Source organism: Lampris incognitus, chromosome 7 (genome assembly GCF_029633865.1).
Source record: "Lampris incognitus isolate fLamInc1 chromosome 7, fLamInc1.hap2, whole genome shotgun sequence".
Taxonomy (NCBI): domain Eukaryota; kingdom Metazoa; phylum Chordata; class Actinopteri; order Lampriformes; family Lampridae; genus Lampris; species Lampris incognitus.
The window spans coordinates 46,722,090-46,741,284 of record NC_079217.1 but is presented as its reverse complement, the minus strand read 5'-3'; the positions used below and the strand labels follow the sequence as shown (position 1 = coordinate 46,741,284).

General features: G+C 42.6%; 1 protein-coding gene across 1 annotated transcript in view; it reads right to left on the bottom strand.

Moving 5' to 3' along the window:
* Positions 1 to 1,442: 1,442 nt before the first annotated feature.
* nf1a (neurofibromin 1a) overlaps positions 1,443 to 19,195 on the bottom strand; it is a 316,227-nt gene continuing 298,474 nt past the window's right edge. Inside the window, exons 50-57 of the mRNA XM_056283131.1 lie at positions 9,319 to 9,479; positions 9,044 to 9,166; positions 5,842 to 5,960; positions 5,581 to 5,681; positions 4,155 to 4,297; positions 3,965 to 4,011; positions 2,445 to 2,661; positions 1,443 to 1,594 (exon numbers count right to left, since the gene is read on the bottom strand). Coding sequence (XP_056139106.1) covers positions 1,452 to 1,594; positions 2,445 to 2,661; positions 3,965 to 4,011; positions 4,155 to 4,297; positions 5,581 to 5,681; positions 5,842 to 5,960; positions 9,044 to 9,166; positions 9,319 to 9,479 — 1,054 coding nt within the window. The 3' untranslated portion in view covers positions 1,443 to 1,451. The remainder of the gene's footprint in view (positions 1,595 to 2,444; positions 2,662 to 3,964; positions 4,012 to 4,154; positions 4,298 to 5,580; positions 5,682 to 5,841; positions 5,961 to 9,043; positions 9,167 to 9,318; positions 9,480 to 19,195) is intronic.

Genomic DNA, 19,195 nt, shown 5'->3' with positions numbered 1-19,195 from the left:
AGCTGTCATTGTATTGCACCAAGTCCATGTATTGAATTTGCTGTTCTTCATTAGGTTGTACAAAATAAAAACAGGTGGTGGACTAGAGTTTATGTATAAAGGATTATTTCCTACGATGCAGTTTTCATTTTCATTCTGTTTAAACAAAATCAAATGGCTATGCACGGAAAACACAATTCAATCTAGGTTAACACCACACACACAAAAATGATTTCAGCTATTTACAAGTTTGCACCTTCCCCTAGTGTTTTGCAATTCTTAAGATGATATATTGGTAGTGCTTGAAAATAACATTTTTGAAGCATTTTTCAAAGAGTAACATTTTTGTACTACTATCTGTACAGGATAAATACTTTCAGGCAACAGGGTATGTGGATGATTGTATATTTGACGATCATTGAATGTCATTTATGACATGGCTCTTTTGCAGCATGAATAAGGTGGTAATGTGGAGAGGAACCCTTGACAATTAGTACCTTTTCTTTGTCCCTAGAAAGGTTTTACTTTTATTTAAAAAAAGAAAAAATTATACACATCGAAAACCCTGACGAAGGCACACCATGGATAAAACTTCAACATCTAAATCAACACTAAGGACTAGTAAGGAATAATCTCTCTATGTATAGTATGTACAAAACCGGGGGGGGGGGGAACTGAAAAGACATGCACAACCGAATCCAGATTCAAGATGGTTTGAAGATTCTGTTAGAGACGTTGCCTTCTATTGACTGGTCCATCTTGTACCGATCAAGGAGAAGGCTGAAGCGAGATGTTCACCAGTGTTTATGAGAACTTCAGCACGTAGCTTAAACTCCACCCCCCAAAACCACCCCACCCACCCACCCAACCGCGCTCTCACACATACAACGCCTCAAAATACCTCCATGATGTTGTAGTCCAAGACCACTACCACATCACTCGCTTGATCTTTATCATTTTTAACATGATATTTACATAATTTTCAAAGTCTTGTGTTTATATGTGGCCTTAAAGATAATTTTACATTCAGAACCTACCAAACTACAGGGAAGCCAGCCGCAAAACACTGCGGTCAGATCCACACGTGTTGTCAATGTACAATTTATTATCTTTCATCTCGACTCTCAAAAAAAAAAAAAAATTCCTTTCACCAAAGGGACTAAAACTATTAAACGTTGGCTCCTCATTCAATTTAGGCCAGGTTAAAGCTAAAAATTAAGATTTGATAATCTCTAATAGCAAATACTAAAACTTAGCTTTCACTTGTGGTTCTCCTTTCTTTTAATGCTTCGAATGTAATACACACACACACACACACACACACGCACAGAAAAAAAAATCCAATTTTCCTGCAAGTTAACAACAAATAAGAGACAAAACAAATAAAAACTCAAACTAAAGAACTGCAGCATGAAGTCTGGCTACGGGGCCAGGGAGGGCATTGTTCTCTCTTGTCTCTTACTTTCGTTTTCTCATACTATTTTCTTAATGCTGGGTCTCTTGAAGCTTCCTGCACTGCGCTGCTTCTGCACCTGACTGGCTGAGCCGTGGCGTGTCCGGCCGCTGGTGGACAAAGCCGAGCTGGGGGACAGCTGGACGTTCTCCTTGTCCACACCTGTGGGGGGGAAACAAACATGAAAAACAGAGCCTGCTGGTAGCAGCAGAAAGAGCAGATGTCAGGAGTATGGGTGGGTCGCCTTGGCTGAGGCAGAGGAAACACCACATCTGAACACAGTAAATCATTTGGAAACAAAATCAATTTTGAGAAAATCTGTGGGGTTGCTAAGCAACATCCCTACAGACAATCTGGAACTAATTCCCCCATTACAACTGTCAGGGACAGGTTTCAGATATCTGAGAATTTACATCACAAGACCTTAAGGATTTGCTTTTATCCAACCATGTAAATATCTGGTATGCTGGTCAGTGCTGCCAAATTCACTCTTTTTTTGGGGGGGGGTCCCCCTTTTTCCCCCGAATTGTACTTGGCCATTACCCCATTCTTCTGGGCTGCCCCGGTCGCTGCTCCACCCCCTCTGTCGATCCAGGGAGGGCTACAGACTACCACATGCCTTCCCCCGATACATGTGGAGTCGCCAGCAGCTTCTTTTCACCTGACAGTGAGGAGTTTCACCAGGGGGACGTAGCGTGTGGGAGGATCATGCTATTCCCCCCTGTTCCCCCTAACCCCCCAAACAGGTGTCCTGACCGACCAGAGGAGGCGCTAGTGCAGCGACCAGGACACGTACCCAGATCCCGGCTTCCCATCCGCAGACACGGCCATTGTGTCAGTAGGGACGCCCGACCAAGCCGGAGGTAATTGTTTCCCATTTCTAATGCTTTTGTGTATATATCTGTATGCATGTGCTTTGCTATGTGCATTATACACACACCATAAACACTGTGGACAGGTGGATCAAGAAGAGGCCAGCTGTTTCATTGTTGGTGTGCATGTGTGTACGGACCTGGTGAATGCTGTGAAGTGGCCAGTGAGGTCATGGAGTTAGAAAGGTTCAGGTTAGCTGTGATGCTTAGCTGACTCTGACTGGAAGGGGGGTATGGGGAGGTGGGTGTGCGCAGCTGCTCCTGGCCCCGCTCCTCCTCAGCTGTTGGCAGGTAGCTGTCAATCAGGGCCTCCAGAAACTTTACAATCAGCTCTGCGTAGTCTGGGATCTGAGTTTGCTGAGAGAGGGAGAACGTTTCATTAAACGAGCAAAGTTAACATTGCACTGAAAAAGAAACTTTGAAATTAAAAGTTCTTTTGAGGAATAAAACAAATTAATCAGTCACAAACTAGAGTTAAGGGAATAACGTTCCTGTTTAAATACAGTTGCAGAATAAATGAGATGACTTGATTTGAGTAGGTTGCTTCCCCCTTGCATGATCATCCAACCACTTTTAACTGCCTGAAAACTTGTAGCTTTTTTGTATATTTATGTCTGACTGCCTGATACTATTACCATCAGCGCAATGCCTCTTTTAAAGGTATCCCACTTTTGAGTTGATCAGGTTTTTGACTGTGGCGTGTTGAATGTTTCCAATGAAGCTTCCGCGTCCGCCCCACAGCTGTTGGCAAGCTAAAATTGTGAGTTGACAATCCCACAGACTGCACATACCCACGATTATCAAGTATGTAAGATTTGTTTCCATTGAGTAATAAATCATATCCTGCACTTGAGTTACTGAGATAAAAAATCATTAACTAAGGTCAAACAGAAAAAACGGTTTGAAGAACGTCTTTAGCCCAGATGATGCAAAGCCTCAGTTACAGCGAATGCAACAGGCAGAGGGAGCGACACACTGAGACGAGAGGGACGTGGAAAGATCTGTCTCAGAGACTGGGACAACTTGAGGAATTCCTTAAATATTTTACAGTAAAATATTTATAAATAATCTTTATAATAAATGTATAATAAATAGTTTATTATAAATTTATAATAAATAATTTATAAATATATTTATAATAAATATTTAAAATATTAGTAAACAATTTTACAAATACAAAGATGTAAAAGAAGGCTCGGAAGAGTGGGCTAATTGGCCGGATACAATTGGGGAGAAAAAGGGGGGGGAAATCCCCCCCAAAAAAGATGACTGCTATGGGCCACATCTGGCCCGCGGGCCGGTAGTTTGGGACCCCTGGATTAGGGGCATTATTTTCAGATTTTTCATACGTAGTTGACCCATGATCAATGGCAACTTAAGCTTCAGGCTATCTCTGGCAACTCTGCATATGACGTGTGTGTGTGTGTGTGTGTGTGTGTCTGAGAGAGAGAGAGAGAGAGACAGTGAGAGTGTGAGAGAGAGAGAGAGAGTTTTAGTGAGTGAATGTTTTATAGATCCCCACACTAAATTTTACCAACAGGTTTCAAGTCTGGACTGTTTCAGCAGGCTAAGTTTCTTGAGCATGGTGGTGTCCCAAGCTGCCTCAAGAGAATTAAAGGACAATATCAAAGGTGGATAATATAGGTGTCATAAATTATACCTTAGAGAAGGGCCCAGCAAACCTCCACAGCCCATTAAAGCCAAAGCCTGTAAATAGAGAAAGCAGAAGGTAGAATAACAGAAGAACCATAAAGGAACAACTTGCAATTGCTGTGTGCTTCACATGATCATCAAAGCTCAAATGAAAAAGCACAGCACAGCCTCATTAAAAGTGATAGGATGTGTATTACTCTGTAAATAAGAGGGTTGGTACTGTGGGGGTGACTCCTCATGGTACACCACACTCTGGACAATGCCATGGACGGGGTTCAGGAGGTTGGTATCCTGGCACATTGACAGCAGAGTGATGATCTTGGAGTCCAGCAGATTGTGACTGTGGAAGATAACCATGTGTAAAAGTAAGCAACTACTTCCATAATTATGCAAATCGTGATATGCACATTTGAATTAATACTAAGATATTTAACAGGTTCATAGGGGACTGCTGTCAAAAACAGCTATACATTTAATCAGTACTTCACAAGCACATAGTTTTACATTTTGACAATGTAGCCTACAGTTCAGCTTAACGTGGGGTATTTTTTTAATAGATTCAAACAACTTCAGAAACAACAGGCTGCATATGTACTACTTACTATATGCAGGCATGAGTTGGTGTGTATATTCGAACATTTTTAGACTCACAGGAAGTCCAGAGATGCACTTGAAAAAGGTTTCCATAAGACCACAAGAGAGCAGCTGAACAGCAGCCGGCTCTTTTATTTGCTTTGTTATTTACGCTTACTCTGCTCTTAATCTGTTATCACCACTTCTGGTGTGGAAAGATGGTGGCGCGAATTCATGTTTGTGGCGACCTCAGCCAGTTCGGTCCATGCAGTGTCTTTGTCCACGTATAAGTTTGTCTTCATTTGATAGGTGGGAGAGCTGGCGCTGGGTCAGCTGGGAGAGCTTGGTCTGCTGCGTCCTGTGGGCCCAGGGACCATGGCCCTGCCTGGAGCTTTGCCCGAAGAGGTAACACCGAGGGCAGTCTTGCAGGACACGGAAGTGGGGCAGGCTAAGCTAACTGTGAGCCTATGCAGACCGGCAGTTCCGATAACACTGAGGTTGGTCTGGTGGTGGCTTCGCCTAGCCTTGACTGTGATTTTAGTGTCGTCATGTGGAGTGCGAGGAGGTGTGTTGAAGGTGTCTGGCCGGGAGAGCTAGCATTGGATCGGCTGAGAGTACTTGGTCTGCTGCGTCCTGTGGGCCCAAGGACCACGGCTCTGACCTGAGCTGCGCCCGAAGAGGAAACACGGAGGGCGGTCTGACAGGACGTGGAAGCGGGGCAGGCTAAGCTAACTGCTAGCCCATGCAGACCAGCAGTTCTGACAGTCATCCTGGCTAGCGTTTGTTCTCCTTGACAGTAAATTTTTATTTTTTTGTTTAGTTTAAATATATGTGTTAGTTTGGATAAACTATGTGTTGTAGTTTTTGGATATGTGTTTTTGTCTTTGTGTTGCACTGCTGTGGGCTGGGGGAAACGATGTTTCGTTTCATCTCATGTGTGCAAGTGCATTAAATGAAATGACAAATAAAGTGTTTCTGATTCTGATTATTGTCCTTTTGCAGGACAGTGCTCTGTTTTCAAGGAAAAAGATTCCAACATTGTATACTTACACCACAGGGAAGACCTTTGGGAAGACAACACTTGCTTCAGCCAAGTACTCGTACAGAATCCGCTGGTCAAAGTCATCAGTGGTGTATTTGACCTGTGTTGCCTGGAAAACCATAGCAAGAGAATCTTGGAAAATGACAGATATTCATGCCGCAAAGACATACAATGAAATAAAAGCAATCCATATCATTAATTAAAATTCATCTGGAGTAACTTGTACGAAACATCTGAGAGTTGTATGTGATACTTGTAGATATCCTTACCAACACAGTGAGCAGCAGAGCTTGGATCTTGGGGTCTGTCAGCACCTCTTCATCCAGCAGTACATTCGACTCAGACACAGACACCTTGCGCAGGTGAGAGTTGCCGATTCTTTGGGTCTCTGCATGGGACAAAGGAGACATGGGTAGGGTTCTCACTAGGACTAGGTTCACTTCACACCAGGACTACACAACCAACTGACCCAAAACCAAAACTGCCATTTGCATTCTTTGCTATCTTTTTTTCCCTTAAAGGTAATTTAAACACCTGGAAGATAGCCACTGATGGGTGCTGACATCACAAGCGTATAAAATGGGCAGGGTATATGATTTTTTTTGGAAGGAAGTACTTTTGATAGTATGTACAGTTATGACCGTATGATCAAGGACCTCTCATTGCTGCGGTGATCAAAACCTCTGAAAAACTTGTTTTATACTGCAATTAAGTGCCAACTCCTCAGCTGGTTTTTCATCTACATCTGGGCATTGGAGAATGGAAGATAGCCAGGCAGTGCCTCCATATTTTTCCTACTCCTGGTAGGCAAAAAAAGGGGTGGTTTGTTGCCAAGTCTGTGCACTGGAGAAGGGGAGATACGCATGGTGTGGATCTGCACTCTAATGAGTGCATTATTCTAGTTACAATAACGTTTTTATTTCCTGAATCCCATTTCTTTCACTGATTTTTGATGTTTTCTTGCTCTTGTAAAAGGTAAACAGTAATAATTAAAAACAGGATCTGGCAGGGCAATATTACTTACAAAGTGACATTTCTTTGAAGTAAAACAGGCTCATTTGAAAGTCAACTGTTTTTCAATCTAGACATTTTGAGCAGCTGTATTAAGCGACGGCGTTCCTTCGCTGCTCCATGCATGCAGCGCTTTGCTCCAGTCAACACTTGGTTCAACGCTGAGTTCATGTTGAATGGAAAAACCACAGTTCACCACATCCAGTACAGCCGACACACCTTGTGCAAATGTTTTAATAATAATAATAATAATAATAATGGATTACATTTATATGACACTTTATATAGACACCCAAAGGGCTTCACGTTGAAAGGGGAAACTCACCTCAACCACCACCAATGTGTAGCACCACCTGGGTGATGCACGGCAGCCATTTTGCACAAGAACGCTCACCACACATCAGCTTGAGGTGGAGAGGAAGGAATTATTGAGCCAATTACATGGGGGGAATGATTAGGTGGCCAGATGGAGAGAGCCAGGTTGGGAATTTTGCCGGGACCCCCTACTCTTTGCAATAAGTGCCATGGGATCTTTAATGACCACAGTAAATCAGGACCTTGGTTTAACGTCTCATCCGAAGGACGTCATCTACTACAGCACAGTGTCCCCGTCACTGCATTGGGGCACTGGGATTTGATTTTTGTTGTTTTTATTAGGTGCAGAGGGAAGACTGCCCCTAGTGGCCCACATACACAACTTCTAGCAGCAACACAGTTTTTCCAAGAGGTCTCCCAACCCGAGCACTAGCCAAGCCCACACCTGCTTAGCTTCCGTCATTCGGCAGAGCCAAGGTACGTTAGTACGTGTTAGGCTGCCAGCAAGTTTTAAGCTCTATCCATGGCAAAATTTATATATTTTATTAACAAAAAATATCACTAAGTCATGGCCTAAGAATAAAAGTAGGCTTCTGAATAAGTTACTAAGCACGCAAGGATGTTGTCAAACACTTCAAGAAATATATTCCGAAAGAAGATCCAATAGTCTTAGCCTGATGAAGTATCACTCTTTGTTGGTCTATACTCAATTAATACTTTATTACTCTGTCAAAGGGTAAGAAATGCCAACAAAGGTAAAATTCTTAGGACACCATATGACATCAACCTACAATACTGAATAAAACCCTTGAGGAATACTTTTCAACCGATATTATAATCAACAACAGACACAAGCTAGACTAGAGACTGAAAATGAGCAGATATGAGATATGTAGTCTGCAGTTGTTTTCTGTAGGAACTTTAACCACAAGAGTCAGCATAAAATATGTTGGGTTTTTTTTGTGTGAAAAGGTTTCCATCTTGCCACCCTACCCCATGGAATATGAAGATTGTTGTCACTTGTAGGAAGCAACCAGTACTTGCCAGAAATTCTTGCAGCTCCCTGCCATAGGCCTCTTGCCAGCTTCCCTAACTAGTTTTCACTTTGTCTTATCAATTTTTGAGGGCTGTCCCGTTCTTGGTAATGTCACTGTTGTGTCATACTTTCTCCACTTGTTGATGATTGTCCTCCATGTGTTCCATGTTACATCTAATGCCTCGGAAATTCTTTGGACCCCTCTCCTGATCGATACCTTTCAACAACGAGATCCCATTCATGCTTTGTAAGCTGTTTGTGGACCATGGCTTTTGCAGTTGGATGCAACCAAGAAAATGTCAGGAAAATCCTACAGGGAAAGCACAGCTGATGATTTCTTATGACATGAAACAGGCTTGTACTATCTCATAAAGAATTTACTTGACTCACTAGATTTTATATATATAATCTCATCTCTCATCTCATTATCACCCACTTCTCTGGCGTCGAGTCGCTCTAAGAAGGGCACTCCTTCGAGCTCCTCCTGGGGGATCCCAAAGCGGCGTTCCTAGGCCAGATTGGACATGTAGTCCCTCCAGCGAGTTCTGGGTCTAACCCGGGGTCTCCCCCCAGTTAGATGTGCCCGATAAACCTCCGAAGGAAGGTGCCCAGGAGGCACCCTAATCAGATGCCCAAACTACCACAGCCGGCTCCTTTCAATGTGAAGGAGCAGTGGGTCTACTCCGAGCTCCCTCCGGATGTCCGAGCTCCTCACCCTATCTCGAAGGCTGAGCCCAGACACCCTACAGAGGAAACTAATTTCAGCCGCTTGCATCCACGATCTCACCCTTTCAGTCACTACCCAAAGCTCGTGAGGGTTGGAATGAAGACTGACTGGTAAATTGAGAGCTTTGCCTTCCGGTTCATCTCCCTCTTCACCACAATGGTGCAGTACAGTATTAATATTTAGTGCTCTGTGTATGTTTTAATTGATGACTCTTGGATGTTGTTTAGGATAAAAGTGTCTGCTAAATAAGTTGATATAAATTTGAAATAAGGCAAAATGGAACTGAAATGAAGTCTATTAAAATTAAATAGAAAAGATCCATAGGAGCAACAAGCACTGTAAGCCAATCAAAAAGACATATAATCCATCCCATTTCCATTACCTATCTCATAGTCATTCTCTGCCACACGTCTCATCTTTGGTGGGGTGGTTGTGCCCGACTCCATTTCGGGTCTCTTTGGTGCTTTGGAGTCTGATATGAGGTGGTCAAAGCTCTTCCTTGTGCCTAGAGAACCAGACACATACATACATACATGCAAAGTCATCTTTAAGTACATAATTCTAGCAGTTTTTCTTTCTTAAATTGACTCAAAATAAACATCACTGCATTCACATGCAGGGCGTGTAGGTAGCTGGTATATTGGCTGGTATCCATACCTAGGAGCTTCTTGGTGTTGGCCTGGGAAGGCTGTCCCATGTCCAGGCTCATAGACTTGCGTGTACGCGGGCTGATCTGGCCCATGGTGGAATACTGGTGAGCTGAAAGGTAGGGCTCCGACACCTTGGGGGATGTCCACGGCTGGTTCTCCCGCAGGGTTCTTAGGAAAAGATTGATAGTCAGATGTGTCAGTTCAAAAATGTGAAGTGTACAGAGGAGCCTACAGCTAAACACAACCCTTCTGCTTCAACCTTTTAATTGCGCTATGACAACATTTCATTTTATTAAATTCATTCTGAAGATAGACCCCTAAGGAAGATTACACTTTGGCTGCATCCCGGCTTCTCATACAGCAAATCCAGTTCCACTATGACTCAGAATCAGAATCATGTTTATTGGCCATGTTGGTTTGGTTTGCACACACATGGAATTTGACTCCGGTTTCGTGGCTTTCTCAGTGTACTTAAAATTCATTCTTTCAAATTTTGCTTCACCTAACCTTTATTTAAATCCTTGCAAAACACATTGAGGGACAGACCCTGATTTAACATGGTGCACAGTCACAATAAAAAAAAAAATAAAAACTTGGGGAAAAAAACTTAAATGCAATTACAATCAAATACAAAAGGACTTACAATCAAACAAAAGCATCACAGAAAGTTAAATCAGTTCATCTGGACATGTTTATTGGGAGAAACGTTTCATCACTCATCCAAGTGACCCCTTCAGTCTCAACTGACTGCAGGTATCCCCAGCCTTATAAACAATATAGTTGCATAACGACCAAACCAACTATCAGTTTTATATGCAAATTGCCATGACCATTAAGAAGTTACAATGGCTGCGTGTACTGTTCACAGAGGATTGGGGAATAGTTGCAATCACAGCATTGTAAGAAGGCGACAGATGTAATCTTAGCCCCCCCAATTCAGGGATGGTTGTTCCCTCTTCACATAGATGGTGTCTTTGACTCCCTGTTCAAACCAGCGTTCCTCCCCATCAAGGATGTGCACATCCTCATCCTTGAAAGAGTGGCCACTGGCCTGTAGATGGGTGTAGACCAGTGGTACTCAACCTTGTCCTACTCAGGAGCCACATTGACAAAAAAATATTTTTTGTGCAAGAGCCACAATCCAAAAACGTCCCTTTCCTCCCTGAAACCATTATGCATTTGACAATAAGGATAATAGTAAAATGTTATTAAGGAATGAAAAGCATGACCTATAGTGTAATAACTGTAATTTATTATTATTATTATTATTTCTACCACAAATGTCATTACTGGCAGTGTTTCAACAATATTCATTACTAAATGATTTCCAAGTGCTGATCACAAAGTCCATAACAGCAGGTAACACATAGCACATTGCTGATCGTCTCAGTCCATAACAGCATAACACACAGCACATTGCTGATTATCTCAGTCCATAACAACATAACACACAGCACATTGCTGATCATCACAGTCCATAACAGCATAACACACAGCACATTACTGATCATCTCAGTCCATAACAACATAACAAACAGCACATTGCTGATCATCACAGTCCCTAACAGCATAACACACAGCACATTGCTGATCATCACAGTCCATAACAGCAGGTAGTCTGTCTCATTTCTCTGTGATGTTTTCCTTTCTCTCTCCTGTCTCCCTTCCTGAAGCGAAAAAGGTAACAGACTTTCAGTTCTACTGTAGCCTACATTATTAGTATTTCAGACTAGAAGGGGTTGTCAGAAGAGCAACATTGAACTTACTTCACTCAGTGCGATTTCTGACACTCCTTCTGCTGCACAAGGGATTTGCAGTCAGGCTCTGCACTGGAAACGGCAATCTGAAGGGCCTCTGTTGTGTGCTGCAGACTCAATCTGTTTCAGTTGCAACATTTTATTTCTGAGAGCGCAGAGAATGCTGCTTCACACCGGTATGTGGACAGAAACATTGAGATGATACATCTTGCAAGTCTGGATATGTTTGGAAGATGCCCCACCAATTTCCAAAAGTCTACGACATCTTTAATCTGAAACTGACACTGAAGTTCATTCGAGCCCTTTAACTCCACAAACTCCATTTCAAGCTGCACAAGTCCAAACTGATGGCTTATTTGCTTAATTTCATCGACCTCAATCAGGAATGGGTTTTTCACAAGTAGAAAACCATTTCCTTGATCCTTGAAGTCGCATTATCTTGATTTGTAGTTTTGCTTGAGCTCAGTTAGCACATCACAGAATTGTGATCGTCAGGACGGGGCAGCATCCACATGCAGCATCACTTTCTGCACGGCGGGGAAGAAGCCGTGGACACTCTGTTCAATTAAATTAAATTTGTCAGAAAATCCCCTGACAGCCGTGTAGAGCTCATACGCGGTCTTGTTTTTCCCCTGCATCTTGACATTAAGTTCGTTCAAGCGTTGTGTAGTGTCACACAGGAAAGCAGCAGAAAGCACCCACTCCTTGGCAATCCGAAAATGAAAATTGGGAAGTCTCCCCTTGGCCAACACTAAAGGCTTTCAGTGGTTGAAGCAGGTCCATAAAATGTGCAAGCATACGTCCTTTAGATACCCATCTAATCTCGGTGTGTAACATCAAATTCCCATAGTGAGCGTTAAACTCTTCACATAGCAATTTAAAGTTCAAGTCGTTTCTTTCTCAGCAATTCCTTCGTTTTTCAGTACCTCTTTCAACAAAGCCACGGCCCTGTTTCTCTTACAAAGCATCGCTGGCGCGCCATCTGTTGTGAATGCTGTGATTTTTTTTCTTGTCCAAAGTTAAACTTTGCCAATGATTCCAGTCCAGTGTTTTTTTTTATCTCCATGCCTGTTGTTCCATTTACCACCATGTCAAGCAGTTCTTCTGTAATGTCAAACTGACTGTTGATTCCTCGGACAAAGATGAGTAACTGTGGCGTGTCATTGATATCCAGGCTCTCGTCCACTGCAATGCTGACAAACTCAGCGGATGACAGTTTCTCCTTAAGAATATTTTCAGTATTCTCCGAAATGTCTGATGACCTCCTAGCCACAGTAGAATCCGACAGTTTTTTTTACCTCTCGTTCCAGGTCTTTTTTCTTGGGAAACAACATTGCACAGGCGAGCAGTATGCAATCCTTCACCATTTCTCCATCAGTGTATGGCTTCATCTTTTTCATCAGTTCATGTGAGATTTTGTAGGATGCCTGTCGCTCTTTCACTAGTAATAGTGTGGGAGAAGTGTTTCTGAGCAGTTTGGTTCTGTTTGAGCCTCGCCAGCTTTTCAGCCTTTAGCTCTCCACCTTTCAGAAAGTCGGTACTGAACCTTGGGTGTTTTGTTTCGTGATGGCGCTGCAAATTGGACCTTTTAAATTGTGAAATGACGTTATCACAAAGCAGACAGATGCATTTTCCTGAACCACTGGACACGAAGAAAAACTCGAGTTCCCAGTCCTCTTCAAATGTTCGATATTCCTCTTCATATTTGCGCTTCTTATGTTCTTTTGCCATTTTAGCTTCATGCTATGCCAGTTTTCCCAGTGTGATTGAGTTTGCACTTGTCTCGTGCGCGAGTGCGAGACCTAAGAGAAATTGTGATTGGTTGTTCAGATGGTTGAGGGGTGGGAGCGTAATAGATTGATGTGACTTGCGAATGAATGAGAATGAAATGGTGATGAATTCTGATGACAATTTTTTTAAAAGATTTTTTTAAGTAGGACTTAAAAAAGCCACAACTAGTCATAAAGGAGCCGCGTGCGGCTCGCGAGCTGTGGGTTGAGTATCACTGGTGTAGACGGTGGAGTCCTGGCCTGACGCGTTAGCTCTTCTGTGTTGTGCCATCCTCTTGGCCAGTGTCTGTTTGGTTTCCATAATGTACAAGTCATGGCAATTCTCCCGGCACTTAACAGCCCACACTATATTGCTCGGTTTGTGCCGGGGGACCCGATCCTTGGGGTGAACCAATTTCTGGGGTTTTGAACGCAACCGAGATGCGTTCTTTGGAAAATATGTCTCAACTTTTCTGAAACTCCAGCCACATATGGAATAAGCACTGGTTTATGCTTAGACAGCTGTTGTCCTCCTCCCTTCGATCGGCTGGTGCACTGTTTTTCACATCCTCCCTGGTGAACTTGATGTGGTTGTCCACAAAGTTAATGTGGTTGGTGAAATGTGGTATGCCCTGAGATTTAATTTTAACCCAGGTGTTGCACTAAAATCTGAACCAATGGCTAGGTGGTGTCCCTGGACAGGACATCAGAGCCTCTTTCCACTTCCTCCATGTACAAGTTAATTACTACAGTTGAGATTGGGGAACCCATAGCACACCCATACTTCTGCCTATAGTACTGCCCCCAGTATGTGAAGTAAATGGGATGAAGACACAGCTTCAGGAGCAAACACACTTGGTCGGTATTAACAGTGGTCCTATTGCTATGGGTGGGGTCGTCCTGTAATTTAATATGGACTCCGTCTACTGCTTCATCAACAGGAACGCACGTAAACAGAGATATAGCATCACAAGAGACCATTGTTTCATCCGCCTCTATAATGATGTCCCTCAGCACCTAATCCACAAAATTTATAGTGTTCTGAATGTGAGGTTCATTACAATTTGTATCACACTACTACCGTCAGGCCACATATACAGGACTCTGAAATGGAGAAGAGCTCACTTTGGCAGAAGTTTTGTCTCCTGCCATAGTAACACTAAACAAACTGCATTGATGATCTAGCATCCAGCCAAATTTATCTGTGAGTGTGAGTGAATATTGTTTGTTTATGAATGTTACATGTTTATGTATCTGTATGTATATCTGTATGTTGCAGTGCGGTTATCTGTATGTTTCTGTACATGCATTGGCTGTGAAACAAATTTCCTGCACAAAAATTCCTGGGTGAGGCCGCTGCAAACGTGAATTTGTGCCGCCATCTTCCCACACCGAAAGCAGAATACATGTCTATTGTGATTTGAAGCTATGATACTGTCGTAGTATCAACTACAGGGCTGCCAACTTTTGAGTTCAGCTTGGAGTGATATTTATTCCCATGTGTGTGTTTGTGTGTGTGGGGGGGGTTCTAGTAGTATTTACTTTTGTTATACAGTGATGTGGCTTAGCCATAGAAAAAAAAAACTGGCATCATAAGAGTGTACAGTGTTACATTTACTGAAAATGTCAAAACATTTGACAACTGACCAGTATTTCCGACAAGATGAAAAGTTCTATTCACATTTCTTTTTGAGGTTGACTGTCCTAAAAACCACTAAAATATACAACCAGAAAGGTTAACAGAAACAGGTTCACAAATTCTCATGTGCTCTGTTCTAAGTGCCGGTGGCTGATTTTGCAGCCTTGATCATTGATTGGGATGGCTCCCACTTGAAGCATGGCTCCAGGTCTGCCATGTTGATTGTCATAAGAGGTGTCAGTGTCCCCTCCAGGCCACGCTGTTTCTAGCTTTTGTTTTCTTTAATCCCAGCAAAGAAAATACACACTCTGCATCAGTATTGGCGTGTGGCAGGACTAACACCAGTTTAGCAGTGGCAGAGTCTCTCAAACCTTCCCACCCCTGTCACCTGAAAAAACATGAACAACAAAGTTAAGTTGCACCATTAATACATTTAGACAAGTCACTGAAAATAAGTTCAAGTTTTCAAATGAGACATACTTAGATTTCTGACCTTGTCTTTTAAGCTTGCCATGTTGGCCCAGAAGCCCTCAATTTCTGGGTCTGCTGCCAAGTTAAGCGTAGACATTGTCTGATAGTCTAGGGATTCTTCCCCCAATGTGTCATGTTCCAGTGGGCTGTGGTAAGGGAGAAGGTGGACATGTCTTTGTTTAAGAGAGACAAGTGCAGAGTTACAAAATTGTACTCACTCCATATGCGATGTACTCCAAAGGGTAAGGTGAAAATTAGTAGTTTTTCAAAATAAGTATTTGTTATTAATTTCTGAAGAAATTAATGTTGATATTTCAGAATAAATTAATATTTAAAAATGTTACCTCAAAGTAAAGGGCATCCTGTGTGAAGTTGGTATGAAGCATTAAGAGTTATCAACTCTTACTGCTTCATTTATGGCCAAATTTGTGCCAGGCCCATGCACGTGTTTGGAACTGGTGGCACCCCTATTGAGCAATTTCAAAATAGTTTTACACATGTGGGTCAAATTTGTCATGAAACCTATCCTGCGAGTTTTGTAATTATTGGATAAACAATTTCTGATTTATAGTCTGATTTGTTTTATGCCATGTCCTATTTCTTTTTTTTTTAACATGTGTAGCGTCCCCTAGCGTTTGATTTCAATGAAACTTTCAGGGTGTATTTGAGGGACGTATGTGAATATATCCTGCAAGTTTTGTGATGATTGGCCAGACTGTTGTTGACTTTAGTCCATTTATGTTCTGAGCCACACCCTTTTGAAGTTTATCTTGAAAACTAAATGAGATAAACAAGATTTATGCAACTTTTGTAAGTGTGGTCCAACAATGATCCATAGACACAGTTTAGGAGGAAATATAAAAAATGTGTTGTTTTTTTTCTCAATTCAAAATGGCAGAAAATCTAGTCAGGCGGGATTTAGTGGTTCTTGATGCTAATTTATAAAGTAAGGGTATATGGATGCCTAACCAAGTTTTGTGTAAATCGGGACTTGCAGTGTAGGAGTTATGACTTTTCACATTTCAGAATTCTGACCTTTATTATAGCGACCCCATCAGGCCAATTGGGGTCTTAGTTCTTGGGCAGCACGTGCACAGACCTCCCAATCAATGGGCAAAATCGCATATCTGTACCATTTACAATCTCACGGCAATCTGTGTAAACATTTCTGAAGAACAAAAAATAATTACAAATGGCGTAAACTTTAAATGTGCTTGCCCAAAGTACTGCAAGTGGGGCCATGTTTTGAAACGCCATACGTTTCGTTTTCTATGGCGATAGCAGGTAGTTGCTGCTAGCAAAACCTGTTACTAGGCAGTTGCTAGGATGTTTGGTGTAGTTAACAGGGAGTTGCTAAACAGATTGAATGGTATTCGGGCTGGTTGCTATGGTGTTCTGGCAGATTGCTAGGGGGTTGCTAGGTGGTTTCTATAGTGTTTTATATATATTATAGGTTGGGAACCATGTTCGACTTCCAACTCAAGTTCGATGTGAACACAGAGTTAATTGTCAAGTGTGGACAACAAAGAATTCACTTAATGCGGAAGCTTAACTCCTTTAGTGTCTGTAACACCATCTTATGTATTTTTTACCAGTCATTTATTGCACGTCTTTTGACTTTTTCCTCTATTTGTTGGTTTAACGGGTTGTCTGTGAAGGACAGAAATAGACTAAACAGTATCGTTAAGGTCTGCTCCAAAATAATCGGAGTCTAGCAGAGAGACTTGCGCTCCCTCTGGGAGAAACCTGTGGCCCAGAAAGCAAAAGGAATTGTTAGCTAGTCTGACCATGTCCTGTCCAGTGAATTCACTGTAATGCCCTGAGGCCAGCACTATAAAGTGCCCCCTAGGAAAACGAATCACTATTCTAGGTCCTTCATTCCTTCTGCTATCAGGCTGTTAAATGCTGAGATTAGTCATTTTAAATAAATGCTTTACATTCTTTTAAACCATAGTAGTTGGTTTATACTTTGTTTGTTTTTCGCATGGCTTGTGGGCCTGTACATTCACTGAATGTAGTGGGGGAATGTAACATGCAATGCATCTTAGAATGTTTAATTTATCTATTATTCTATTCTTTTAACTTATATTAATTTTGCCCTTCACCTGGTCCTCGTGTGAGTCTGCATGCAAGGCCACATGAGGGTGACAGTGTGCATCTCTTGCCCATGTACTGATCTGTCTATTGTCTCTGACATAATGATGATTGCCACTTGTCTGTGAGCTTGTGTATGGTCTGAGTAGATTGTAAAAACTGAATTGCCCTTGTGGGATATATAAAGTTGTCTGAATCTGAATCTGTTTTGGATGGTTGCTAGAGGTTGTGAGAATGTTGTTATGGTTGGGGTGGTTGCTAAAGGGTTTAAGCAGTTACTAGGGTGTTTAAGGTGCTCGCTAAGCGGTATTTGGACGGGTTGCTAGGTGGTTGCTGAAGTGTTTGTGGTAGTTGCTAGGCTGTTGCTAGGGGCCCTCAAGGTGGTTGCAATGGTGTTTTGGCGTGGTTGGTAGGTAGTTGCGATGGTGGTCTGGATGGTTGCTAGGTGGTTGCTGGGGTGTTCTGGGTGGTTGCTAGGCAGTTACTAGGGTGTTGGGGTTGGTTGCTAGGTGGCTGCTAAGCCATTGGTAGGGTATTTGGGATGGTTGTTAGGGGGTTGCTATGTGGTTGCTGGGGATTTCGGGTGGTTGCTAAGCAGTTGCTGTGATATTTTGGGTGGTTGCTAGGCAGTTGTTAGGGTGTTCGGGGTATTTGCTAGGGTCTATCTATCTATTTTATCTATCTATCTATAGTCCCACAGGAAACCTCTTCTCTGACCCACTTCCCTTCCCCTCCCCTCATCTGCATCTCCATGGCGGCATTTTGATGGATAGTGTGTGTGGGTGGTGCAAAAACAGCGGGTGGTGATTCACGCCGAAAATTGTACATAATAATAATAACAATAAGTAATAATAATAATAATGAGACAATTCGCATGGAAATTGTGAAAAGTGAGAAGTGCTCTTTTCCGCCATTCGTACTGGAAAAAGAGGAGACGAAGCCAGACAGATGGCACGAAGCGACAGCTGAGAAGCTATTGTTCATGTATGTTATAAGGGATTAATATGTTTATTTCACAATTAAATACAATCTTTAGAAAAAGTACGAACCTTCTGGCTGATCCGGTCTGTTGACTTCCTAGTGGGGCACATGGAGAGACCTGCAACAGAGAATTATGTCAACCAACACAACGGAAAACTTTACACTCTGAATAAATGACAATTAATGAAATGTGTCCGCTTAAATCGTATGATAAACTCATGTGTTGTGTTGAGCCATGCCTTACCATGAGTTAGCCGCTTAGCGACCAGCTAACCGTGGCCTGTTGAGGCCCACTAGCCTATTAGCCTACTCTCTTTAAATGTGAAATCAGAATCGGAATACTTTAAACATATTGTAGTGATTTCAGGTGGCAGCCGGGATGCAAACCCAGGTCGCCCGCACCACAGACGACTGGGCTAACCAGTCAACGGTCCGACCCTTTAGTCGACTGGTTAACATAGTAAACCGGGTTTGCGACCGGGTTTGCGTCCTGGCTGCAGCAGTTCCTGGCTGCCTCCTGAATTCACTACATTGATGGCTATGTTAGAGAAGAAGCATTTGTTGGTGGATTTGTAGACGGGAGCACTTTTGTTGTGATTGGGGAAAGAGGGAGGGTAATGTAGGATTTTGGTTAAACAGCATACTGGGTGTGGTATATGTGTATTTTTTTGTTTGATTTCTTTGATTTGGTGGGGGGTCTGTAGGCTGGAAGCCATGCCAAGAGCTACAGGTTACTTCACTATTTTCTGTTTTGTCTACCTGTGTTGTAATTTTTTATTCTTGTCCTCTGATTCCGTAGAGTTCGATGGGTTTGTGAAATGTTTTATTTCCCTATTGGTTTGGTATATGTGTACTGTATTTTGAATGTTTTTTTTCTATAAAAGAGAGAGAAAAAAAGAAAATTCACTACACTGGTGTCAGAAGTAGGATGGTGAGACCGTGAGGCCATCGGAAACACGTGCGCCCAGAGGTGTGAGGGAGCTGATATGCTGAAGTGTGGGGACGCGCTTCCCAAAGGAGGGGGGTTAGTATAACGACCACGGATGACTAGACTCGCCAGCCCTTGGCTGGGGTCAGAACCTTTAGCTGACTGGTTAGTGCAGTTGCCCATGGTGCATGTGACCTGGGTTCGCGTCCCAGCTATGGTGGTTCCCGGCTGCCCCCTGAATTCAC